The sequence below is a fragment of the Patiria miniata genome, unplaced genomic scaffold (genome assembly GCF_015706575.1).
Source record: "Patiria miniata isolate m_02_andy unplaced genomic scaffold, ASM1570657v1 HiC_scaffold_8, whole genome shotgun sequence".
NCBI lineage: Eukaryota > Metazoa > Echinodermata > Asteroidea > Valvatida > Asterinidae > Patiria > Patiria miniata.
In genome coordinates, this window is record NW_024037075.1 from 12,591,807 (window position 1) to 12,619,197 (window position 27,391).

Consider the following 27,391-nt stretch of genomic DNA (forward strand, 5'->3'; position numbering starts at 1 on the left):
TCTCATATTTACCTTATTAAAAAAAAAAGGCAAATTTGTCTATAGGTTTTCCCGGCTATTTTAAAATGTTTATCATTCGAATTCACCGTTGCTAATATTCAAATTCGTCAATCAACATCGATTTAGTGCACTTCCAGTGTTTAATTTCGTCTTTTGTCAGACAATTTTAAATTTAGTTCAAACAAATTCAAACAATGAGCACACGTTCGATTTCGTCTCGTCCACGCCAAACCTTGTTATTCAGAATTCAAATTCGTCTAATTGATTTATATCAGACGAATTCGATCTCTGAATGCTGCCATTCGGCAACAGCTTATACGAATTTGATGGGTAATGACGAATATTCTCGACCCAGTGACCAAAGAGGGTGACCAAACTTTGAAATTGAATGGTAAATGACTTAATTGGTTTTGTTAAAAGCGTGTGAAATTTTTCTTGGACGAAATTGAATGTTAAAGTTGGTGAATTTGTGTAAATAATGTTTTAAAATAGCCGGGAAAACCTATATTAAAATACGAATGTCGTACACTCAAGATTTTTTTTATCTTGACCAGTAATTACTCATGTGCTTTCATTTCAGTCTTATTAATTATCAATTATTACTAATTAATAATTAATTGTATCTTTCTAATGAGTTTGTTCTTAAAGAGTTCTTTATTTGATTGCATATTATGTTTTTAATTTGTATTCATAAATAAGCTTGTTTTGTTTTCTGGTTCTGTTTAATTAATCCTGCAATATTTTTTATTCCAAAAAGGTATCTAAATATTTATTAATCCTGAGTGTTTACGTTTTTGTGTTTCCTCATTTAATTTCATTTTGTAACTTTATGTTGCTTGGGTCGAATAAATAATAATAATATTGATTATGTCATAATCTTTGTTTATGTTGATCTTGTGCCTCTGAAGTAGTAATAATTGGAAGTATAATCACATCTATAATTTCCTCTATTTTATTGAAGTTATAGTGTCATCACAGTCGCAAGCAGATCAAGAGGCACATGAAGACCAATACTTGGCACTAGATGGAAAATATAATTTGCCAAAGAACTTTCACTAAATTGTGGAAGGGAATACTTATGTGAAGAAAGACGTCAAAAACCCTTGAGAGAAAAAAGAATATGTAGGCAGCTGGGGGATTCCAGAAGATTCTTATAATTTTTTGGAAAATGTGTTGGCCCAGGAAAGGACCGTAAGGGTCTAAACAAACTTATTCAGTTGATGTAACTGAATAAACTTATTAAATGGTAAAGGCAGCTTTTAGGGGGTCAGTCTTGGGTGATCTTCGTTGCTCCTGTGATCTTTATTCCCAAACTCAGTCAATGGATAGATCGTTGGAAATCGCATGCATTTCTCGATTTCTCCGGGCTGTTTAATACCTGTACGATATTTAATCCAAGTCAAGGGCGTCAATCGCTCCTCGAAAGTGGGATGGAGGGGGGGGGGGGGGGGGGGAGACATACCTTGATCAGAACCAATGCAAGCGCGAAGCCCTTGGGTCCCGCCTTAGCTTAAAGGCTCCGAAAATTTTCCGGTAATCTAGATGCTCTGTTGTGCGATCTGAGGCAATTTCTGACCACTTTAACTTTTTTTTTGCAAAAAAAAATCATCATTTAAACATGCTTTTCGAGTTTGGAATCATTGAATCAGCTGTTCTGAGCTATAGAATCATATGCAGGCTACATACAATTTGTATTCGGGGACGAAAAATGTGGGGAGGGGAGAACGAAGATATCCCCGGCCCCACTTTAAAAAGTGGGGGGGGGGGGGGGACTTGTCCCACAACGTGTCCACACTCTGTCCCACACCGATTGACGCCCATAAAGCTTTTTGATAACAATTCGGTAGGGTACTTTGGGATAAATGCAAATGATACTTTGTACCTAAACAAACAAAAAAGGAAAACATAACATGCATCTCGTTTCGCCCCAAGGGTTCATTGGCGGCCGAGGTATAATCACCGTGAAGCTGACAGTGAGAAAAACAGAGTTTCTGTAGTTGAAACCTTTTTGTTAAAATTCTACGATGAATTAAGAGAACAATATATTTTCGGAATAGTTCTCGTTTGAATTAAAGTTTAAGTGCAATTTGTTTTGGGCGAATTTCCACAAATGTACATTTCAAATCGTGATAAAATGTCTTTTTTCCCCCTGCGAGTTTTGCTATAGTCTATATTTTTCGTGTTTGGTTTTATGATGAGAGTATGGAAACACTTATCGATTTTTTTTACATTTTGAACCCCCTATTTATTGGTGGATGCTAAATTTGGTGATAAGAAAACAAAGCGCAAGGATTCTAGCACTGTCCAATCAGATTGTCTTTCACTGCTTGCACTTGCATTATACCAAAGAAACTCCAACGAGCTTGATTACCTCCAATTAACGCAACCAAAAATAAGCACGACAGCTTTGGGACTTTTCTGTACCTCAAAAGATTAACACTTTTAACGTGTTATTGTTGAATGAACTGTCGCTCCTTTTTAATACCATATATCATCCCGTCCAGCCCCGCCCCGCCCCCTCCCATTGTTGGTTTAGGTGTATGCTATTTTTTGTACAATTATGGCTTACTTTTAAACGAGGTCAATCTATTTCTTTAGCAATAATGTAAATGATTTTGTTTTGTTTGCGGAATGTTTTTGGCTGTTAAGACCCAACTTACACAATACGAATTAAATGTGCCGTCTTCTGCCTTTCTGTTTTCTGAAACTGAAAATATATTTCACCTATTCCTTCCTCCATGGTTGAAATAATGAAAACCTCGATTTATTTAAGGGGGGGGGGGGGTAGGCCTACTCTAGAAAACCTCCTCCACGAGACTAGTATTGATTTTGATTGTTGGCTTGAAGTTTTCCAATTTAGTTCTTAAATTCCAGCCACTCGTGGTTCGGGGGACGAATAAATTGGCGTACGTATTGCTGTTCGTGTGAACCGGTGGCTTTGCAGTGTCTTTGATGGCAATAATTGCCTTGTTTGGATCAAATATCACCCGACGCAAATTCCATCTTGTTTGGATCTAATTTTCTGCTGCTCTGACAAAAGAAAAGCGGATGTCCGCTTTTGGTCTGCCCAGCCATTACAGAAAAACATGACCTGTATCTCTGGTAACAGAAAACCAAAAAGCTAAAAAATTGAACCTTCAAAAACTTTTAAACTGCTGTCTGCTATTTTTGACAGCTAACAGCCTAGCTGAGCATTATGTGACGTTTGCTGCCCTTCGCTCAGTTTTTTTTATTAACAGCGCCCTCTTGCGCCAATGGTGAAAACAAAAATACATACATGACATGTGCTCAATAATATATGCATGAAGTACCCTGAACTTGATGGGACTTTGGAGGTAGGAAACTGCTCTTTCGGACATTCCCGTAAGTATATCTTAAAGAATAATCATTGAATGAAAATCAGATTTTAGTACGGTCCGACTGAACTGACGAATTATCGACCTTTCTACCGATTCTTTTATAAAAAGTAAGAATACCAATGTTGTTTACTTTAGTTAATGTTGATAATCAACAGAACAGGGGGAGTCGAGTGCACGCAGCGCCTGCAGCAATCATGCCAGCAGCATAGCCAGCAAACAAAAAATGATACATGTACACATGTCCATTGTGGTGGTGGTGGTTGGGGGGGGGGGGGGGGATTGGGGGAGGGGGGGAATTGGGGGAGGGGGAGCATGATGCTACATAGACCCGTGAACGTGGCTTGTAAACTACGCCACGTTCTTATGTCATTTCGAACCTGGCGAACGTGTCCCTCTGACTCCCTCCGTTACACACACTGGACGTTATTTTGCCTATGTAATAAGTACTCACATATGAAGCTGTCTTGAATTCTATTTGTACGTCAAAACTTGCATTTGACGAAAATTGAGGAAAATTCTGGCCCCGGTTCATGAAGTCCGTCCGCTACTGCTAGCTGCCATTTTCTCCCAACTGACGCACGCGCATTGCGTTTTATTTTCGTATGATTGACGGCTGTTTACTGTCGCAGCTAAAACAGACATCGTTTTAGACAAGTTTCAAGTCCTTTCCTCTCTCACCGCACCGCACGCGGTCGCACGTGCGCCCGCGTGTGTGTGCACACACGTACTGTACACGAGATGAGCCGAGCAGCCAATCGTCTGCGGGGTTTTTTTTTTCGGGGTTGCGACATGAAACAGCCGTCAATCTGACCAAGCGACTCAGACGCGTCCGGGGTTATTTGTCAGGGTCAGGTTAAAATCTAATTTCTACACGTTCGTATGGGTCTTTACTGATGGGCAAATTTCGTCGAAATTACACAGCCGAAACAATCGGACGGGCAAATTTAGATTTCTAGGTGAGTACTCAACACCCATACGGAATTATGTCTGTCGGATCGATTTCGCCAGGTTCGAAATGAAACAAGAACGTGGCGTTGTATACAACGCCACGTTCACGGGTCTAGATGCTACATAGCTAGGATGATCCTAGCCCCAAATGTGGCCTATTTACTGGACTGCCTCCGTAAACATAGGCCACACATCCACATGTACAAAAATCGTGTCGACGGAGCCAAATTTTGATTTTCACATTTAGGCTTAGTTTGTAGGTTTTTTTTGCTTTAGAAGCATACTCACCCTCTTTATAGGCTAATCAGAAAGTGCTGCCTTTTTCAGATGTCTAATTTTTGTGAAATTTCATGTTGAAATTTGGATACGCAAACGTGTAAAAATGAATCTGGAAATTTCACGAAAAATATACATCTGAAAAAGGCAGCACTTTCTGATTAGCCTATAAAGAGGGTGAGTATGCTTCTAAAGCAAAAAAAACCTACAAACTAAGCCTAAATGTGAAAATCAAAATTTGGCTCCTTCGACACGATTTTTGTACATGTGGATGTGTGGCCTATATATGTTTACGGAGGCAGTCCAGTAAATAGGCCACATTTATGGGGCTAGGATGATCCTAGCGTTATGTTTTATGCATAACGCTAGGAAACATACAATAGCAAAACTGGCAATATTTTTTTCATATAAGAAAAGATTTATAATATATTAAATACTGAAGTATAACTAATACAGTATGAAGAATAGACCTTTAATGCACCAAATGATGAAAAGATGGATATGAAAATCATGACAACTCACGTTTTTCCAGCTATTTTTTGGAGGTCTGTGTTTGTCAACTCGCACTGAAGCACACTCAAAATGACTGTCGAGTGTAAACACATGTCACAGGTCAATGCAGGTACTTTGCATTAAGTAGCACGCATTGTTTACCAGCGCCAAGCAATGGTCGGGTGCGCTTCCACCGCCACCATTATTTTTGCATGTTTTATGTACTACACCAGACGACTGTTTGATGTCGATAATTAGTCCAGATGTGCATCAGCAATGAAAGGTATGGGAGGCACGCGAGGATTGTAAAGTTAACTTTCAAACAAGCGGGTCAAGAATAACAAACTATTGTTTTGCTCACCTGTAACACCCGATGGTAGAAAAGGAAGACACTATGAGGTATTTCGACTTACCTCGAACTAACACTTTGCTGAAGGTAATAACATAAAATCGAATGAAGTATTAGAATAATATAAAATAATGCATAAATAAAATTATCTTTTATAGCGAATATTAAAGTTGTACATAAAAACGACTGTTTTGTGTAATGATACGTGCTCCTTGGGTAAGGGTGTGTTCAAAGCCCTTACTGTCGTACGGCGCGGATCGGAGCACGTATCATTACTCGAAACAGTCGTTGATAAAGCGCGACTTGTTTTTCTTCGATCGACTATTTTGCTGTTTTTTCCCTAAAATTTTCGCTGTTTGGGAACAATATAAGGGGTCTGATGGAATATCATGAATGTGTAGATCAATCCAGGGTAACTGTCTCTCTCATGTGTATTCTCTTTACCGGTTTTTGGGGGTCTTTCTGTCCTCGCGTGGGTTTGTGACTATGCTACTGTGACGGTGTCACCAAAGTATGGCAAATCGGTGGAGCGTTTGTACCCGTAATTCAACGCTCCACTCAGTAGAGCTAATTTTGCATGCACATGTAGTGCAGATCTGAGTTGAAGCAGCCGGTCAAAACTGATTGAAGTGTCTGGAACAGCGGTACGTTATACGCATGACATCGATAACCATGACGTCGCATGAGCCGGCCAATGATAGTGCAATACGTCATTATGAATATTTATTTTCTTATGAATATTTAGTTTATTTCAATGGATACTTCAAATACGTCCAAAGATTAATCATTGCAACAGCGATCGTGCGCGGCCTAGCGGTTAAGAGTCTCGTGTATCAAGCAAGCGTCCGAGGTTCGAATCTCGATGAAGTAAGTGACTGATTGATAAATAGAATTTAAGGAAAGGAGCGGGTGAGAGTAGAGGAGGGAAAGTGGAGGGAATAACCATAAAAGATGTAACTTTTGGCGCTAGAAAATTAATTGAAAAAAGTGGTGATCGGGTAGCCGAATTTTTCCGTAGACCCTTCAAAACTATGTACGCGATCCTACTTCTACGTAGCCCGGTCCATAAATTAAACGCAGTGGCTATGGCTATCCTCCAAAGCCTCGAGTGCAAAACATTCGAGTGCAAAACTAAGATGCAAACCCGCAACCTCGCGGTGCAACATCCTACCCTCTAGGCCTATCGACTGAGCTGTTGCACTGCTCGCTAAAACGTGGGGAAACAAATAATTTTATACCTGCGTGCATATCAAAAAAGTATCGTAGAGGGCGCTAAACAACGGCTGCTGTAACGAAAGCCACTTCGTAACTTAAACTAATGTGGCCTAGTCCCACTAACTGGGGCGCCAGCTCCATTTTCTTTGCCCCAGTGGAATTTTTGGAGAAATTTGCTGGCTAAACTGTGAGTAAAGTGGGCCTGATTTAGTTTTGCACATTTCAGAGCACTCCAGAGCCCTGTCTGGGCCGAGACCAACAAGAGACCAATATAAAAATGCACTTGCAGTTGTTACCTAACGAAATCCAAATCCCCCAAGAATAACCGCCGTTAATGTTCCATCGTTCTGGCGACCCTTGCACCGGCTGCGCTGACGTACATAATCTGACTACTACGTTGAATTGGCTACGGCTAGCTTTGGCAGAAACCTTGTGCGTTTGCGCATGATCGATTATACGCATAATGGTGACTAGCTGTAGCCACATAATTAGGTCCTCAGCCCAACACCTATTGTTATTGTATGAATTTACTATTATTAATGTTCTCCTCAGCATATTCTTCTCCAGAACTGTCTGTTAAAATGAAAACATATGAACTTCAATTGTCAATACATGAATGCACAACCCACTGAACATGTGCTTTTTTGCAATTACGTCATTATGACGTCATCATGGGTCACGTGAAGTCACTTCAAAAAATAATAAATTTAATCTTTGAAATTCAATATAAAATCAACCGAGAGAGACCGGAACTTGAATTTTGTGGGAATCGACATGAAAATTTATGGTCTTCATTTTATCTTGTGTGCGTAAAATCATGTGACCCTTCCTTCCGGTCGAAACCAGAAGTGCCTAATAATTTGAAAGTGGAAAAAGATATGAACTTGCTTTTAACGATGCTAGTGTCTACCTGGATTGACCTTTCAAAAAAAATGATCGATGACGTCATGAAGTGTTGGAGCGCCCTCTAGCGGCAGGTTAAAAAATGTCCAAAACGCATTTTCAGTTGATGTCTGTGGCAAAATATGGGTAATCGCTTCAAAGTTCATATAAATGATGACCCTAATACAGGCAACACCTGTATGCGAAAAAAAATGATTATATCATCAGACAGGAAGTTACAATTAAAAGATCCTTTTTCTATGAAAATTGCTAAAAAATCAACAGTCGGTGATATAATCAAGTTTTGTGCTTTAAATGACACTTTAATAATAGGTCTAAAACTTCCCAAGGTTTTGTTACAATAAATTAATTACAAGATGCCCTGCAGCCCCCTTGAAATTTGAAGTTGACAACGGCTACGCCTTGAAACGTTCATTGCATGCCATGTACATGTACATGTACATGTACATGTACATTGTACTGTATGGCGTGTGTAAAGCAAATTGGGGATGATTGCGTACGAAAGGGGTTTCCCCCAGTTCCCCAGTCTCTGGTATTACGACTGATGAACCAATGTACTTTAAGCGTTTACCTGTGTTTTGTACACGGTTATAAGACAACTTCTTAACGCAAGCACATATTTGACTTCAGTACAGCAGCACACGTGCGCGCAGATCCTCAACTGACTCTTTTTAACTAACCTCTGTATTATTACTACACGCACTTTTTTTCAAACCTCAACCCTCAACCCTCAACCATCAACATCAACAATGAACAATCAACTTTAACATCAACATCAATATCAACAATCAACGTCAACATCAACAATGGCCCAACACCGTGTGGTTGTTCCTACAACCTCTAGTGTATTTTTGTGTTTGTTGACTATTCTCCTATGTAAAAATATGCAAATTCTTCTCCGGAACAGTTTGTCAAAATGAAAACATATATGAACTTCAATTGTCAATACATGAATGCACAACCAACTGAAGACGTGCTTTTTTGCAATTATGTCATTATGACGTCAGAACGGGTCACATGACGTCACTTCAAAAACTAATCAATTTAATCTTTGAAATTCAATATAAAATCAACTGTCAGAGACCGCGACTTGAATTTTGCGGGAATCGACATGATAAGACATGACCTTCAATTTATCTTGTGCTTGCGAAATCACGTGACCCTTCCTTTTGGTCCAAACCGGAAGTGCCTAGTAATTTGAAAGTGGAAAAAGATATGAACTTGCTTTCAACGATGTTAGTGTCTGGATGGTTGACATTTTAAAAAAAGGGATCGGTGACGCCATGAACAGTTCGAGCGCCCTCTAGCGGCAGGTTTAAAAAGTCCAAAACGCATTTTCAGTGGATGTCTTGGGCGAAATTTGTGGTAATCGCCTCAAAATGAATATACATGATAACCTTAATGCAGACAAGACCTGTGCGCGAAAAAAAATTTGATTACGCCATCAGACCGGAAGTTAGAAGGAAAAGACCTCGTTTCCTTTGAAAATTCCTGGAAAATCAACCCTGAGGGATTTAATCTCGACTTGTCGGTTAAATGGCAGATTAGAAATAGGTCTAAAACTTCCTCATGTTTCGTGGCAATAAGTGAACTTTGAGATTTCCTGCAGCCCCCTTGAAATGTGAAGTTGACAACGCCTTCGTCTTGAAACGTTTGTTCCGGACAGAAAAAATTATGAATGAACTTTTGTTTACATTCCTTGCAAATGCCGATGGAGGGCGCTCTCTCAGTAACCAAGTAATGGACACGAAGTGAAAAGCGACATGACGGCTGTTATTTTGTAGAGAATTAATGATTGAAATCACTTTATTTTGGGAGAACTGTAGTAGTTTGAGGCCACAAACTGAACTGGTAAATGTCTCTACGATCAGTTGAGTAAGATCACTTTGATTAGTTGTGTAAGAAGTGCCATTTTGGTTTTGCACTGGTTGCTTCTTCGTCGCTTAAATATTTGCAAATAATTTGCTTATCGCTGTAGTTATAATCGTTGGATTGTTCTGATGTTGTTTCATGTTTGACTGTTAAATAGTTTGAGAGTTCATCGTACTACACGCGCTATTTTTTAACCCTCAACATCAACAATTAACATCAACATCAACAATCAACAATCAACGTCAACAACAACAATGGCCCAACACCGTGTGTTTGTTCCCACAAACTCTAGTTAGGTGTTGGGCCTGAGCCCAACACCTATTGTTATTGTAAGAATTTACTATTTTTTTAAATTTTTTTTTTAAATTTCTCCAAGACACATTCGTTTCCAGAACCGTTTGTCAAAATGAAAACACATATGAACTTCAATTGTCAATACATGAATGCACAACCCACTGAAGATGTGCTTTTTTGCAATTACGTCATTATGACGTCATCATGGGTCACGTGACGTCACTTCAAAAAATAATACATTTAATCTTTGAGACCGTGAGAGACCGGAACTTGAATTTTGCGGGAATCGACATGATAATTATATGCTCTTCAATTACTCTTGTGAGCGTAAAATCACATGACCCTTCCTTCCGGTCGAAACCCGAAGTGCCTAATAATTCAAAAGTGGAAAAAGATATGAACTTGCTTTCAACGATGTTAGCCTGTGGGTGGGTTGATCTTTCGAAAAAAAATGATCGGTGACACCATCAAGTGTGTCGAGCGCCCTCTAGCGGCAGGTTAAAAAATGTCCAAAACGCATTTTCAGTTGATGTCTGTGGCAAAATTTGCGGTAATTGCTTCAAAATTAATATACATAATGACCTTAATGCAGAAAAGACCTGTGCGCGAAAAAAAAATAATTACGTCATCAGACCGGAAGTTACCATGAAAAGATCTTTTTTCCTTTGAAAATTGCTAAAAAATCAACCGTCAGAGATATAATCCAGTTTTGTGCTTCAAATGGCACTTTAATAATTGGTTTAAAACTTCCCAAGGTTTCGTTACAATAAATTTACTAGAAGATGCCCTGCAGCCCCCTTGAAGTTTGAAGTTGAACACGCCTACGCATTGAAACGCTCATTTAATGCCACGTACATTGTGTGTACAGCAAATGGGGATAATTGCGTACAAAGGGAAAATCCTGAAAAACAGTGTGCTGCGATTGCGTAAAAGGGAACTTCATATATACTCAAAAATTGGGCTGGCAAAAGCGCCCAATTGGGCGCTTTTTTAAATTGGGCGCTTTTTCTAAAAACATGCGCATTGGGGTAAAGAGGGTATGGCGAGCAATATCTTTAGAGATATGAGCTATTTAATGGGTTTTTGTAACAATTGTACTAGATAAGTTTACAGTACAGCAGCATACGCGCGTGCAGATCCTCACCTGACTCTTTTTAACTATCCTCTGTATAATTACTCCAAGCGCTACTTTTCAACCCTCAACATCAACATCAACAATCAACAATCAACATTAACATCAACAATCAATATCAACAATCAACATCAACATCAACAATCAAAAGCGACATCAACAATCAACATCAACATCAACAATCAACAGCAACATCAACAATCAACATCAACATCAACAATCAACATTAACAATCAAGAACAACAATCAACATCAATCAACAATCAACAATGTGAAAAAGCCAAACCTCTAGCCCAACACCGTGTGTTTGTCCTCAAACTCTAGTTCTTTTTATTCTTCAAGACACATTTCTTCTCCAGAACTGTTTGTTAACATGAAAACATATATGAACTTAATTGTCAATACATGAATGCACAACCAACTGAAGATGTGCTTTTTTGCAATTACGTCATCATGACGTCATCATGGGTCACGTGACGTCACTTCAAAAAATAATAAATTTATTCTTTGAAATTCAATATAAAATCAACAGTGAGAGACCGGAACTTGAATTTTGCGGGAATCGACATGATAATATATGATCTTCATTTTATCTTGTGTGCGTCAAATTACGTGACCCTTCCTTCCGGTCGAAACCGGAAGTGCCAAATAATTTAAAAGTGGGAAAAGATATGAACTTGCTTTTAACGATGTTAGAGTCTGCCTGGATTGACCTTTCAAAAAAAAAGATCGGTGACGTCATGAATTGTTTGAGCGCCCTCTAGCGGCCGGTTAAAAAAATGTCAAAAACATTTTCAGTTGATGTCTGTTGCGAAATATGCGGTAATCGCCAAAAAATTCATATAAATAATGACCTTAATACAGGCAACACCTGTGCGTAAAAAAAAAAATGATTACGTCATCAGACCGGAAGTTACAATGAAAAGACCTCTTTTCCTTTGAAAATTGCTGAAAAATCAACCGTCAGAGATATAATCAAGTTTTGTGCTTTAAATGGCACTTTAATAATAGGTCTAAAACTTCTCAAAGTTTCGTTTCAATAAGTAAACTTGGAGATGCCCTGCAGCCCCCTTGAAATTTGAAGTTGAACGCACCTACGTCTTGAAACGCGCATTTAATGCCACGTACATTGTGTGTACTGCTGGGGATGATTGCGTACAAAGGGAAATTCCTGAAAACCAGTGTGCTATGATTCCGTACAAAAGGGAATTCCCAGTGCTTGCTTTCTGAGTGTCTGGTTTTACGACTGTTGTATGTTAACTATTGAGCTTCATGTAACGGCTGTTTGATGAACCAATGTATCTTAAGTGTTTACCAGTGTTTTGTACACGTTTACATGAAAACTTCTTAACGCAAGCACATTGTTGACTTCTGATGACGTCATATGATACTCACAAATTGGGCTGGCAAAACCGCCCAATTGGGCGCTTTTTTAAATTGGGCGCTTTTTTTTGTCCAAAAACATGCGCATTAGGGTAAAAGGATATAGCAAGCAATATTTTGTATTGCGCCAATGGTGTACGACCTTTACTTTTAGCTATTTAATGGGTTTCTGTATTAGAGCGGGAGCCAGGGGGGGGGGGGGGGGGTCAGCCTAGCTGGAAAGTTAACCAATTTTCATGTATGCAGCAATGTTCCACATGCATACCAATGTAAGGAAATGGACGTCTGCCGGGCACACTGTGGTGGGTATGGTCAGGAGGGCCATGAGAAAGGGGCCACAAAATTGAGCTAGATCAGCTGGTGAGTTAACCCAATGAAACCTACTGGAAAATGTTGGGCCTAGTCCCAGGTATCATGAATGGCCACTGCCAGACATTTTCAGTGGTGGAAGGTGCCCGCCAGACATGAAAAACCTGTATAGGAGGGGGCGTGGCCATAACCCCCTCCCATTCCTTTTCGCCGATAAAGTAGCAACGCATCGATATAGAAAAATGTAAAACCAGTTTCTATATGTGCCCTGACTCTTGTAGAATACAAAAATATAACTTACGAGTAATTTAAGATCTGACTAATTAACTAAAGAGCGGCGCGAATAGCTTGGAGGGGGCGGGGCTACCACCCCTCCAAGCATATTTTCGCTTATATCATTGCAACGCATTCTATTAATTCCGTCAAATTTTCCTGGCATGTTTGCCGATGCCTTTTGGCTATTGTGTATCCATATGTCATAATAAAGCACACTGTTCTCATCAGATGTCATTGCCAAAAGAAGGAGGTTATGTTCAATATGAACAGTACATGTGTGCCGGGGTCGGAGCTTATAGTTTAAAAAGGGTACAGAAAATGAAAACTTACAAAACCTGTTTTTTTGCGGTCCATTTCCCTTGTTTTTGTATGCTTTGGCAGACACTTTGACACTAGTTAATATATTCATACATGGAAATACATATTATTTTCACTCTTTTGTGGGCGTGGCCTAAATATTTAAATCAGGGTGTGAATAATTGCATTCTGAATGAAACAAGGAAAATGTATGATTTTGCTGGCCAAACACAGAGTCAGCATTATTAAATAATGATTATTGTGCATTGTTACTTTCATTTTTAATCATTTTATATAAGTCAACAAAATAAACTGGAGTTATGTTTTGAAATAGGCACGTATTTTGGTAAATAACTGTGATATTATAGATATTATACTCTGGGGCCTGTGTGGGCCTACATGTACATGTACATGTACAGTGTTTATAATGTAAATAAAAACGTTAATGAAGGGCAAAACCTCAAATTTGATTTACATCACTCCTATGCAAATTCCATCGCTTCAATAGTTTTGGTGCAGTCCCTGCTGGCAGGGGCCACGGAACGGGGGGAAAACACTTGCCCCCCCCCCCCCCCCCCCATCCAGATTTTTTCCAGGCCATCAAAAGTGCCCCTCCACCCAAAAAAATTGGTCTCTCTACATAACTATAGTCAAATTCATGGGGGGACCCACAGAGGTTACTGGCGGGGGCGGAGGACGTATAATGTGCCGTGTGCCGAATGTCCAAGGGCGGATCCAAGAGGATGAGGGGCAATGGGCCCATGCCTTCCCCACAATCATAACGAACCCAATTGTACTTTTAGTGATAATAAAATACAATAACGAACCCAATTGTATTTTTAGTGATGTCACAAAAAGGCAGCCACTATGTACACCACCATCTTTTCCTAAAAACAAATTGGTTACAAGTGGTCAGAAATTGCCTCAGATCTCATCACAGAACAGAGCATCTAGAATCCATTTTATTCCGGGCCCTTAAGCGGGCCCTGAACCCAACGTGCCGAGATTTTGTGGACTCACTTATTGGGGGACCACATTTTCCTGCGAAAAAAAAAGGAGTTTCAGATCGGACATTGTGGAGGCCGAAGAGCTCTCACTTTCACACCGACTGAAGGTGCCCCATTTTCTGAGCAGTTGCCCCTTTTTGGTGTCCCCCCCCCCCTCCCCCAGTTTGGAAAGCATTCCACCGTCCCTGCCTGCTGGTACCGTACATCAGATTCCAATTAGACAAACCGTGTTTGTTTCTGCATTCAATAGGGGACGTTGAACATTATTGGGTTCAACAAATACAAAACAAATGGGATGTCTTCCTAAAAAGTAAAGGTAATAACAGAAGAGGGGCGATTTCGACGATTGCACGTAAATACACACTTTGGGCGGGATGTCACCACATTATGGGGAAGTTTCTTTTTAATTTTTTATGCAAATTTTAGGAATGAGATATGTCGACTTCCTGCTGTCCTCCAAATTTTCTGTCCCTACAAATACATCCTAGCAACAAGTGTTTTTCCCATCACTACGGAAAGGTGCATTTGAACGCACCGGGAGCAAAGGAGAAATTAGGGGCAATGGTACCCAACAAGTCAGTTTATAGAAATTCGACTTGACGAGGAAAACGCTACATGTATTTAGTTAAATATTTCTATCAGAACCGAAGAGAACAGAAAGGAAGAAGGGACGTATTAAAGTGGCAGGTGTATTAAATTCGTGTGAGTACACAGCGTTTATAAATACGATATTATTAAAACTCAAAATGGCATTTACAAGAAAAATGTATAGGGCCAGCACACAAAAGAGGGATTATTGGATTTGAGGAGAGATCCACAGGTGAACATCATATAAAGAAGAAATGACCGGCAACGGACAAAAGAAATTTGTTTGGGCGAGGATAAACGAAATGGGCGGGGGTTGAGAGAGATATCAGGCTGGGGGATAAAGAGAGTGGCAAGAAGTGGGATCATAGGAGACTTAAAAATTGGGTATTGTTTTCCTCCTGTGCCCCCTCCTTCCCAACCCCCTCTCCTCCATTCTTACCCAAGCATAATAGGCCTACCCTATGTATCTCCCCCTCCTTACTCTTTATCTCTCTCATATGTTTCTCCATCCATCCCTACATGCCCGTGTGTCCCCCAATGGCACGTGTTTCTTTATATACATACCAGTACCACTGTCATTTGTCAGCAAAATTACAAATTGACCTTGTTTGAATCAGAGTGCTCTTAATCACACCCTGATTTACATATTTAGGTCACGCCCACAAAAGGGTAAAATAACAAGTGTTATAACGTGAGAATGTTTTACCTTGTGCCCAAATGTATTTTAAAGCATAATTGAACAGGGGAAAAGGTGCAAAAAACCTGTTCTTGTAAGTTTTTAAGTGTTTACTATCTGTATCCTTTTCTATAAGCTCTGACTCCAGCACGTGTAATCTAATGTACATGTACTGCTAACCTGGTCAATAGCCTATTTGTTTCGGGAAATAGACATCTGATGAGAACAGTGTGCTTTATTTTGTTAAAAATGGATACACAATAGCCAACAGGCATCGGCAAACATGCCAGGAAAATTTGACAGAATTAATAGAATGCGTTGCAATGATATAAGCGAAAATATGCTTGGAGGGGTGGTAGCCCCGCCCCCTCCAAGCTATTCGCGCCGCTCTTAAGTTAATTAGTCAGATCTTAAATTACTCGTAAGTTATATTTTTGTATTCTACAAGAGTCAGGGCACATATAGAAACTGGTTTTACATTTTTCTATATCGATGCGTTGCTACTTTATCGGCGAAAAGGAATGGGAGGGGGTTATGGCCACGCCCCCTCCTAAACAGGTTTTTCATGTCTGGCGGGCACCTTCCACCACTGAAAATGTCTGGCAGTGGCCATTCATGATACCTGGGACTAGGCCCAACATTTTCCAGTAGGTTTCATTGGGTTAACTCACCAGCTGATCTAGCTCAATTTTGTGGCCCCTTTCTCATGGCCCTCCTGACCATACCCACCACAGTGTGCCCGGCAGACGTCCATTTCCCTACATTGGTATGCATGTGGATCATTGCTGCATACATGAAAATTGGTTAACTTTCCAGCTAGGCTGACCCCCCCCCCCCTGGCTCCTGGTCTATATACTTGATCAGTTTACAGTACAGCAGCATATGCGCATGCAGATCCTCACCTGACTCTTTTTAACTATCCTCTGTATAATTACTACACGCGCTATTTTTCAACTTTCAACCCTCAACATCAACATCAACATTAACATCAACAATTAAGGTCAACATCAACAATGGCCCAACACCGTGTGGTTGTTCCTACAACCTCTAGTGTATTTTTGTGTTTGTTGACTATTCTCCTATGCAAAAATTTGCAAATTCTTCTCCGAAACAGTTTGTCAAAATGAAAACATATGTGAGCTTCAATTGTCAATACATGAATGCACAACCCACGGAAGATGTGCTTTTTTGCAATTACGTCATTATGACGTCAGAACGGGTCACGTGTCGTCACTTCAAAAACTAATCAATTTAATCTTTGAAATTCAATATAAAATCAACCGTCAGAGACCGCAACTTGAATTTTGCGGGAATCGACATGATTAGACATGACTTTCAATTTATCTTGTGCGTGCAAAATCACCTGATTCTTTCTTCCGGTCCAAACCGGAAGTGCCTAATAATTTTAAAAGGGAAAAAGATATGAACTTGCTTTTAATGATGTTAGTGTTTGGATGGTTGACATTTAAAAAAAACGTGATCGGTGACGCCAAGAACAGTTCGAGCTCCCTGTAGCGGCAGGTTAAAAAAATGTCCAAAACAAATTTTTAAGTGGATGTCTATGGCGAATTTTGTGGTAATTGCCTCAAAATGAATATACATGATGACCTTAATGCAGACAAGACCTGTATGCACAAAAAAAATGATTACGTCATCAGACCGGAATTTAAAAGGAAAAGACCTTTTTTCCTTTGAACATTCCTGGAAAATCAACCCTGAGGGATTTAATCTCTTTTTGTTGGTTAAATGGCAGATTAGAAATAGGTCTAAAACTTCCTCATGTTTCGTGCCAATAAGTGAACTTTTAGATGTCATGCAGCCCCCTTGAAATGTGAAGTTGACGACGCCGTATACGTCTTGAAACGTTTGTTCCGGACAGAAACATTTATGAATGAACGTTTGTTTACATTCGTTGCAAGTGCCGATGGAGGGCGTTCTTTCAGTAACCAAGTAACGAACACGTAAGTGAAAAGCAACATGACGCGTGACGGCTGTCATTGATCGGAAAGACTTCATTTTGGGAGAACTGTGGTAGTTTGAGGCCACAAACTGAACTGATAATTGACTCTACTATCAGCTGAGTAAGATCACTTTGATTGGTTGTGTTTGGAAAAATGGAAACATATAAGAACTTCATTTGTCAATTCATGAATGCACAACCCACTGAAGATGTTCTTTTTTGCAATAACGTCAACATGACATCATCATGGGTCACATGACGTCACTTCAAAAAATAATAAATTTATTCTTTGAAATTCAATATAAAATCAACCTCGAGAGACCGGAACTTGAATTTTGCGGGAATCGACATGAATCTTGTGCGCGTAAAATCCGTGACCCTTCCTTCGGTCGAAACCGGAAGTGCCTAATAATTTGAAAGTGGAAAAAGATATGAACTTGCTTTCAACGATATTGGGGTCTGACTGGATTGACCTTTCCAAAAAAATAATGGGTGACGCCATGAAGAGTTGGAGCGCCCTCTAGCGGCAGGTTAAAAAACATCAAAAACTCATTTTCACTTGATGTCTGTGGCGAAGTTTGCGGTATTCGCTTCAAAATTAATGTTCATGATAACTTTAATGCAGACAACGGCTGTACGTGAAAAAAAAAAGAGTAGGTCATCAGACCGGAAGTTACAATAAAAAGTCCTTTAAACCTATTTTGCTAGTTTCACACACCATTTTGGACCTCTGTTGGTAGCCCCTGGGGAGCCCTTATGTAAACCAAACTCCACTCCCTGCTCCACAGTCCCAGAGAGATAATGACTTGGGGTTAAATGAAATACCACCTGTTAGCCACACAGCTTTCTGGAACTATACTCTCTAATGAAATGTGGTTTTATGCTAGCATAACAGTAACAGATCGTTCTCAGCCATTTATTCACGGATTTTCACATTTCAACATATAAAACAAGTTAACATTTCAGGTACATCATTAATATAATACTTTTGTTGGCCGACAGATTAAATTTAGCAACCAAATATTATGCTTGAAATCTCTCAGGCAGAGTGACCTTCACTCCTATTAGGAATCAATTATAAGATAAGTGCTTATAAATATCTTAATCTCTTAGGGCAGCTAGGCTCTCCAAAATGGTGTGTTCCAACCGGAGTTGCCTATATGGTTGGTCGGGTTGGTCTTAGGACGAGTGTTCACGTCATGCCACACACATCAACTCAAAATATGCATGTTTAAATCCATGTTTGACTTTTTCAACATGCCGCCAGAGGGCGCTCTAACATTTGATAACGTCACCTGTAAATTTTTTGTACAGTACTGCCTAGGCAGACACTCACATCGTTGAAAGCAAGTTCGCATCTTCTGCCAATTTCAAATTATAAGGCACTTCCGGTTTGGGCCGGAAGGAAGGATAAAGTGATTTTGCACTTAATACCAAAAATGAAGACCCTGCAATATTGTATCGATTGCCATAAGAAACAAAATCAAATCTGTAGCATTTGATTTTATATTGATTTTCAAAGATTAAATCTAGAAATCTTTGATTGCTTGCAATATGATACTTGATGACGTCATTGTGATGTTATTACCAGAAATTTCAAGAGCTATTTCAACTGTGCTATAGCCCAATCTGGATTATATCTATCACGGTTGATTTTTGAAGGTCTTTTTATTGTAACTTCCGATCTGATGACGTAATCATTTTTTTTCGCGCATATGTCTTGTCTGCTTTAAGGTCATCATGTACATTAATTTTGAAGTGAATACCGCAAACTTCGCCACAGACATCAAGTGAAAATGCGTTTTTGATGTTTTTTAACCTGCTGCTAGAGGACGCTCTGACATTTGATGACGTCACCTGTAATATATTTCTGAAGTACAGCCTAGGCAGACACTCACATGTTTGAAAGCAAGTTCGTATTTTCTGCCAATTTTAAAAACTAAGGTACTTCCGGTTTTAACCGGAAGGAAGGGTCACATGATAGAAAGTGATGGTGGTCAAAAGGTGAAAAGTAAAAGTTAAACAGAAGGACAATATTAATCTTAGGGTTTAACACTTTTGAAATAAATTTAGAATTATGAGCTTTTAAGAAAAAAAAATTGAAGTGATAGCTGATAAGGACTGCATTAAAGCAAGCCCGACTAAATCTAGAATGCATCAGCGGTAGGTAGATACATCTTCGCGTTGTACTGAATAAGGATAAGATTTGTTGGGTGTATAGCCAGTATGAATTAACATGCAATACTGGCCTGAGTTTGACAGGCTAGGAAAGCAACATGTGATGGTGAGCTTGTCTTACATACGCAGTGTGGACTTCCGAACAAAAGACGTCCACATAATGTAGGTAGCAGCGACGAAGTGTGGACTTGCCCACGTCCACACAGTGTTTCCCCATTTCTGGAAAACAGGTTTAGAGGCATTTTTGGGTTAGGTTTATCTGTAGCAGAATGAAGAGAAACACTAAAGGGAATCATTGAAAAAAAATTGGGTTGTAAGAGTTTTCACAGTTTGAGAAAAATGAGTTTTTCCACTGGTGTTCCTTAACTACACGAAAAGAAAGGAAAGTCCACACTAGGTATGTGAAACAAGTCTGGGTGTGCCAACGTGTGTTCACGGTGGCCATTAAGTTAGCGCGCATGCACATGAAAGGTAAAACCTAGTTACACATAGCAAAAAAAGTGATCTAAGGTTTCGCACCCTAATTTCTGTAAAACTTTTTTTTGCTGGATAAGTTACATTAAAAGTGAGGAAAGTATCGTTGAGTGTTCAGAGCACATTTAATGAGCACATTCAGGCTAAATTATCACTTATTGTTTAATTTCTAAGCGATTCGGCTTAAAAATGTTGTATAATAATCTTACGACACTCTTATTTCGATGAATTGTTCGAGTTTCGTGAAACAAAAGTTGGTGTATATTTACTCAATTTTCTAAGTGAGAATCTGTTTTTGTTTTCAAATTATGGTTCCTTGATTTATTACAAGCATACAAAATTAAGCAAAATTAAGAGTGAACCATATATACAGTGATCTCAGGTTACAAATAGCAAGTCCTATGAACCATTGGAAAGTCTAGTGGTTTGGTAACCTGTTGAACTTTCAGCTAGTGAACTTCTTGTATCGATGGTACCACACGGTACCGAGACTGAAAAGCGGCGGATGTGCGTGCAATAAAATGTTGAACAAAAACAAATCAACATGCCACGGATGTCACAAAGGCAAAGCGAACTGATCCCGGATGAAGAGTGAAGCATATACAGTGATCTCATGTTACAAATAGCAAGTCCCTTGGACCATTGGAAAGGCTAGTAGTTTGGTAACCTGTTGAACTTTCGGCTATGACTTTCTTGTATCCGTGGTACCACATGGTACCGAGACTGAAACACGGATGTGTGTGCAATAAATCATGTTGAACAAAAAACAAATCAACATGCCACGGATGTCACAAAGGCAAAGCGAACTGATCCCGGATGAAGAGTGAACCATATACAGTGATCTCAGGTTACAAATAGCTGCACTGACTGATAGTCAACTGTGAATTATTCTGGTGCAGTTTCTAACTTTCCAATTCCAACTCACTGGCACACCATTAAAATAAAAGGTCTTGTTGTTTCCTTTAATTTCATACCACATTTGAGCTTGTGATTCATGTAGCTCTAAAGATCACTTCCGCGTGGAATTTCTAGTCTTTATTCCAAACATAAATGGCATTGTAGGTACAAGTTTTCATGCTAAAGAATGAGATTGAAGCTGGAATGAAGACCAGTGTGTTACAGCTTTTCATTTATCATTGGCAAACAGGTCTTCCATTTGTGGCTGGGTGATCCAAAGTACCATGGCTGCTCAATCTGAAGCAGCCTGCCAGACTGCTGTCCCTACCACGATGCAACAGGAGGCACAGGTACCCACCCCCTCAGCTGCAACAGGTGAGTACATTTAGTAGCTAGACCATTTGCATGGGGTCAATGAGGGAGGGAGGGGCATTAACTCCCCCTCTCCACTCAACTCACACATTCACACACTCCCCAAGATTTTTTTGAAGTTGCAGGTTTCAACTTTGGACAATCAGATTTCTCTATATACATGTATCTTCTTTAAAGGTAGAGTAGATCATTTGCAGCTATCCAAAAAGTAACTGACCAAATTATTTTTGAAAGCTTACTTTGGTTTAAAGATAGTAATTGGACAAAGAAGACATTAAAAGAAGTCATTACCAAAGATTGTGCATTGAACAATTTTTGGAAATTTCCATTAGTAGTTGGTTTGTAATTGGGTGAATCTGTGAATGGGTGCGCGTGAGCATTGACACGATGCACATGCGTGCGTGGTTGCTATTATTTGTTTGGTCAGTGCGTGACATAGCGTCGTTGCAATCGGCTGCAATCAATTCAAAACAAGGTTCTGCAACTTTGATTTGAAATCGAGATCCTGAAAAATGATTTTCTCGGAATAAACAGCATTCACTGAGCTGAAAGTTCAGCAGGTTAGTTGTTGAGCACCCATCTTTAGATTTTGAGGACTGTTGTTGCTTCAAAAGAAACAAATGCAAATATGAGGCCAAACAAAAAAATGGTGTGTTTACGCCGAATCACCCACCTCAAATTGTTTTTAATTAGGTGAGGCAAGTTTTAATCAATTTTGCTGGCCAGGCACAAAATAAACATGATTCCTTGCTCTATACTAATACTATCATGATTCTCCATAATCAGCATCCCCCCCCCAAAAAAAGTGGTGAAATAAATTTTCCGACCTACCGACGCTATTTTGAAAGGCATGTAATCGGAAGCAAAAGTGTTTTTTTCTTCACCTTAATTTCTTAATTTGAAACTTACTTGTAAATGTAATCCATACTTTTCTAGTTCAGGAAGCTAAACACAGGTTATGAAATGTTGATTTTTTTTAAGTTAACAATTTTGATTTTTTCTTTAATTACAAAAATATTAGGGGCCTACAGGATCTCCTCTGAATTTTAAGGAGAAATCTTAAGTTAAAGACCCCCAGATTTGCTCTAAAGTGCACCAGAGAGCTTCCAAAGTTCAAAACCCCAGGCCATGGCTTCGCAGGTTGTTGAATCGCAGCAGAACTTCCCCACAGGTTGCAAAAATCCTGGGGAGAACCCTGGGACGGTACAAATTTATAATTTGGAATGAAGTGTATCGATTGAATATCTTGAATGCTTGAATAATTGAATAATTTTTTTATACATTTTTTTTTGCGAAAAAACACACATGGGCATGCAGAACTGAAATGAAAAAAAAAAATACAAAATAAAATTATTTCCCTACCTACCTACCTGGATTTTTTTCAGGCCGTTACCGTAAACACACCATTTTTTTGTTTGGCCTGACAAATGATCTACATGTGTAGAGAAGTCTCTACCTTCCAAAAACGGACAACTGGAGATGTACTAAAGTACATGAATCATTTTGTCGGTATCCTTTAAAGGATGTTTGAATTCTTCTGATTTTAGATTCCCCAAAACAAACTGGAGCCATCGGAAACATGGGCACAGTCAGCGGTAGAAACAATCCTATCATTACTGGTTCAGGTGAAGTTACTGTCACTTACAACTTGTCGTCAGATGGAGCAGGTAAATATGATCTTGTTTGTTACACTACTTGATATCTATATTATCAGATATTATTGTATATTTTGTAGGGGAGGGGGATGGAGATGATAGACTACACAAACATGGACACAAAAGACGGATTGCCAATTCCACGAAAGAGTCTACATTTTTTGTTGCTACGATATAAACCAGTTTGTAATAAGATATGGTGACGACATTAGGAGTCTTGTAATGTGTTCTTTATATACCCACACCAAATGGCACCCCGTATTGTGTGTGTCACATTGGGAAGAAAAAAAAGTGGGGGGGAAAAATGGAATCAAGTTTTGGAGGCCTCCAAATGCAGTTACCAGTTTTTTGTCTGAATTTATTGTTGTCAGTGTAAAAAAAAACAATGTGTAAATACTATTAAACAACATCTGACAAGTTTGTGTCGAACAGATGGTACAAAAGCCAAAATATTCATTTGATTATTTTTTTTGGGGGGGGGCAAATTTATTTTTTACACTGCCTTACTAACGAACTGTAAATCTCAAGTCACCATTTCTTTTATATGTTTGCCTCAGTAGAGGAAGACTATTCAATCATTTCAGAAACAATGTTAAACTGAAATAATACATGTACATTCAATATAGGGTTTTGCCCTCCACCGACATACATGTATTGTATAAACACTGTATAGACAAATCTGGGGGCAGCCATTTACTGCAGTGTCGAAAAAGGCTCGCGCGAGTTGCGCTCAGGTATGTATACCCACACTTCGGGCTCCTTCCACCAACAGGAATACCAAAATGCGCGCGCCTCGTCTTTAAGAACGCGAGCAGCATGCGCGTGAGCGTGACACCACCGCAGTAAAAGCTGATTCTGATCACTGGATTCCACTATACTGAGTGTTGTCTCGAGTGTTCATGAGAAAAAATCACTTTGGTGGGACTCGAACCTATGACCTCCTGCTTACTATAACATGTACTTGTTGCTTGTTTGACCTCAACAGGAGTACATCCGCAGAATCAGGAACCAGACCAAGTACCGAGAGTGGGGGATCTCAACCAAGACGTCGGTAACAAGACCAGGGACATTTTGAGGACATGTTACAAGACAACGGGTAGCTATGTTCAGTTGAACCCTGGGGCTCCCGATGATCAAAGACCTATTGTTGGCATTTACACTAAATTGCGGGTTAGAACAAAGAAAGGTACTTTAGAAGAAGAATTCTGTGACAAAACTGTATATTCCACAGAGTATGAGAAAGTATTGAAAGATTGGCCTGAGACTGAGTTCAATCGTGCTATTGTATTTGGCATTGGTGGTGTCGGGAAGTCAACCATTTTTGACAAGATTGCATATGACTGGGCCGATGAGGCATGTGAAATCCTGAAAAGATTCAAGCTTGTCTTTCTTTTAAAGATGTATGCCCTGTTCCAAGAATCTGATCTTGTTGATTCCATTTTTGATCAACTTTTAGGCGTAAAGTCAGGAGTAGCCAAAGATGAACTTGATCAATATATTCAGGACAACTCAAATAAGGTGTTGATACTTTTGGATGGTTTTGATGAAATGAGGACCAAAACACTTGATGCAGCCTCATTCGGCTCTATCCTAAAAGCGCTCAATAGAACAGAATACAGGAAGTGTTGCATTTTTGTCTCAACCCGCCCCTCTCATCTTGAGACACTGATGTCAAAATCACTTGTCCAAAATCCTTGCACACACGTAGAGGTTCTGGGGTTTACCAAGGAAGATGTTAATGAATACATTCAGAAATTCTATTACGAAGATCCTGATAGTGGCAGTGCACTGATCCAAAACATTGAAAAATCCAACACACTGCTCGATTTCTCCACGAATCCAATGCTTCTCCTTCTCATGTGTTTGTTGTGGAGGGAGAAAAAACAACTCCCCGAAACAACTTCACGCCTCTTCACTGAGGCAGTTGAATACATGTTCACAAGAAAAGGATATAGCTCCGAAGATGCATCAAAAACAGTGATTGCTATAGGAAAAACTGCACTGAGTGGTTTCGTAAGTGCCGACCAGAATTTCTCATTTCAAAAAGATGAGTTTGAACCAAATGCGCTGGACCTGGCACTGAAAGCGGGCATCCTAACCCAGCAGAGAGTTATCAAAAACCTCAAATGCCACAACAACATACAATTCATGCACAAGACTATTCAGGAATACTGTGCTAGTAAATACTTGCAAAGTGTACATATGTCAAACCCAGGATTTGTAAAGCGTACAGTTTACAAATTTGTTCCATTTGGAGAATTTCAAAACAATTTAAGGCAACTATGTCAGACAATTGAGGGTATTGTTTCAAATGATTTCCTTTTGCGTTTTTGTTGTGGTGACAATGAAAAGTGTATGTTAGACATTGTAACCTTGCTTGAACGTAAATTCAAGGAGCAAAATAAGCCCGGGTGCATGTACCAAAAAGCTGTTACACAAGCTATCAGTAGACAATGTTTTTTTGAAAGCCAATCCAAAAAGGTCCCACGGTGTCTCACCAGCTACTCACTCATCCCATCAGATATCAAGGTGAATAACAATACTGATTTCCGCATTCTCATATACCTTCTTGAAATCATCTGTAGGTCAGAAGTCCAGGCACCACAACTGTCACGCATTGAAACCATTAGGGTTTCTTCTCAGGTGTCTTCAGTCAGTGGTTTAGCCTTTGCCGTGGGTTACATGGAAAACCTCAGTCATCTGATGCTCTGGGGTTGTCCTTTAGTGAAGGGTGAGCTTGAGAAAATCCTGTCATCACTGAAATGCAACTATCTCTTGACCAGTCTTGTCATACAGCGTTGCATGACATTGGGAGGTAGAGCTGTAGAATGGGCCCCTCATATCAAACACTTGACAAGCCTTGAGAAACTTAGAGTAAGGTGGTGCCAACTTCAGAGCACAGACATTGAACACATTGCCTCGGCTGTACATGACATGCCCAAACTGACTGCCTTGAACCTTCCTGCCAACATGACATTGAGCGAATCCAATGACTTGTGGGCCAAGGAATTGCCCAAAATGATGCACTTAAATAAGCTGGACCTGAGCTGGTGCGATTTGACACAGTCAGACATTCCACACATTGCCTCGGCTGTAGGTGACATGCCCAAACTGACTGACTTGGATCTTGGTATCAACGAGACATTGGGTGGATGTGCTGCAGTGTGGGCCAAGGAATTACCCAAAATGATGCACTTAAATGAGCTGAACCTGTGCAGTTGCAATTTGACAAGGTCAGACATTCCACACATTGCCTCGGCTGTAGGTAACATGCCCAGACTGACTGACTTGAATCTTGTTGGCAACGGGGCATTGTATGGATGGGATAAGTTACAGTCCTTCTTCCCATCACTTAGGGTTGCATTGTAATTCTCCCTTGCCAAGCTCACTTTTGAATTACATGTACTAGGCATAACAATATCAAAATGATAACATTCTCAATAAAAGGAAATGAAATTTACAAGAAAATCAACAAAATTAGAGGGTCTAATGTTTCAATCCTAAGCAGGACCATTCTCACAATAGATCATCAGTAGGTTCATCCTGCATGTAAGACAATTAGCTGTTCACCATTGAAAAAACAATACTATAAAATCAGGGACCTGTGCAAATTCCAAAAACAGATAATTAAAAATGTGTTATTCCAGGATGTCTGCTTGCAATTTAAACAAAAACATCATAACACATTCTGGATTCAGATGGTCAGTAGGGTCACATGACACCGTAGTTTGTCATCAAAGTCAAACTGACACTCTTAAAGCCCAGGTTTAGATATAACCCTGCATCCGGGACAGATTGGACCAAAATCTGGGTCAAAATAAATTTTTTTGGTCAAATGGCTTGAAAGGTGACTCAAGAGAAGCGTGATTTTGACCCGGAAAAATGTCAGGTCAAATTTGAGCTGGATTTGGGTCGAATCTGACCCATGACATATGAGAGTGTCTATGATTTGCTGATTGGGTCAAGGAGAATGGACAAGGAACTGTAGATTCGTGCTAAGAATGGACGGGGCAAATCTTGCACAAATCTACAGTTCCAAGCTGTCTATTCTCGGACTTAAAATTTTTTTTTGAAAACGTTAGTTGATGCAAATAAGATCCCTGGTTTACCATTTTGTGAATCTCCATTTTGTGAATAAGTGGAGATTCCACATCTGGAAACTTTTTGAAGTGGCAAACAAAATGACTGTAGACCTCAAATCTTTACGTGTGTGCATGAAAACATCACTAATTCGAAAACCCAGTGGATATATGGTATTTGTTGATTTCGGAGGCTGTATGGTTGGTTTGGTCCATTTCCAAGTTGAGACTTGTTGACCTGACAACAGTTGTATTGATGTATCACGTTTAAACAATGAGAAGTTATCGTATGTAATTATTCCAAGATGGAAAACATGTATATTTTGTTAATAAAGTATATTTTTGGAGACTCATTGGCCAAGTGGCTTAATTGTGCTTGTATAACGGATCAAAAAATGAA

General features: G+C 39.5%; 1 protein-coding gene across 1 annotated transcript; it reads left to right on the forward strand.

Annotated features, from left to right (window-relative positions):
* The first annotated feature begins 3,284 nt into the window (after positions 1 to 3,284).
* On the forward strand, positions 3,285 to 27,391 carry LOC119719592 (NLR family CARD domain-containing protein 4-like). The gene is made up of 4 exons (XM_038189070.1): positions 3,285 to 3,363; positions 21,136 to 21,260; positions 22,805 to 22,924; positions 23,898 to 27,391. The coding sequence occupies exons 2-4, from the start codon at positions 21,170 to 21,172 to the stop codon at positions 26,279 to 26,281; spliced, it is 2,595 nt and encodes an 864-aa protein (XP_038044998.1). The 5' UTR covers positions 3,285 to 3,363; positions 21,136 to 21,169; the 3' UTR covers positions 26,282 to 27,391.

What these genes read in the sequence shown, in the direction of transcription:
- LOC119719592 (XM_038189070.1), top strand. Translation starts at nt 21,170, where the DNA reads ATGGCTGCTCAATCTGAAGCAGCCTGCCAGACTGCTGTCCCTACCACG. An exon ending in CACCCCCTCAGCTGCAACAG is followed by an intron (nt 21,261 to 22,804) that starts GTGAGTACATTT and finishes TTCTGATTTTAG; the next exon opens with ATTCCCCAAAACAAACTGGA. An exon ending in CTTGTCGTCAGATGGAGCAG is followed by an intron (nt 22,925 to 23,897) that starts GTAAATATGATC and finishes TGACCTCAACAG; the next exon opens with GAGTACATCCGCAGAATCAG.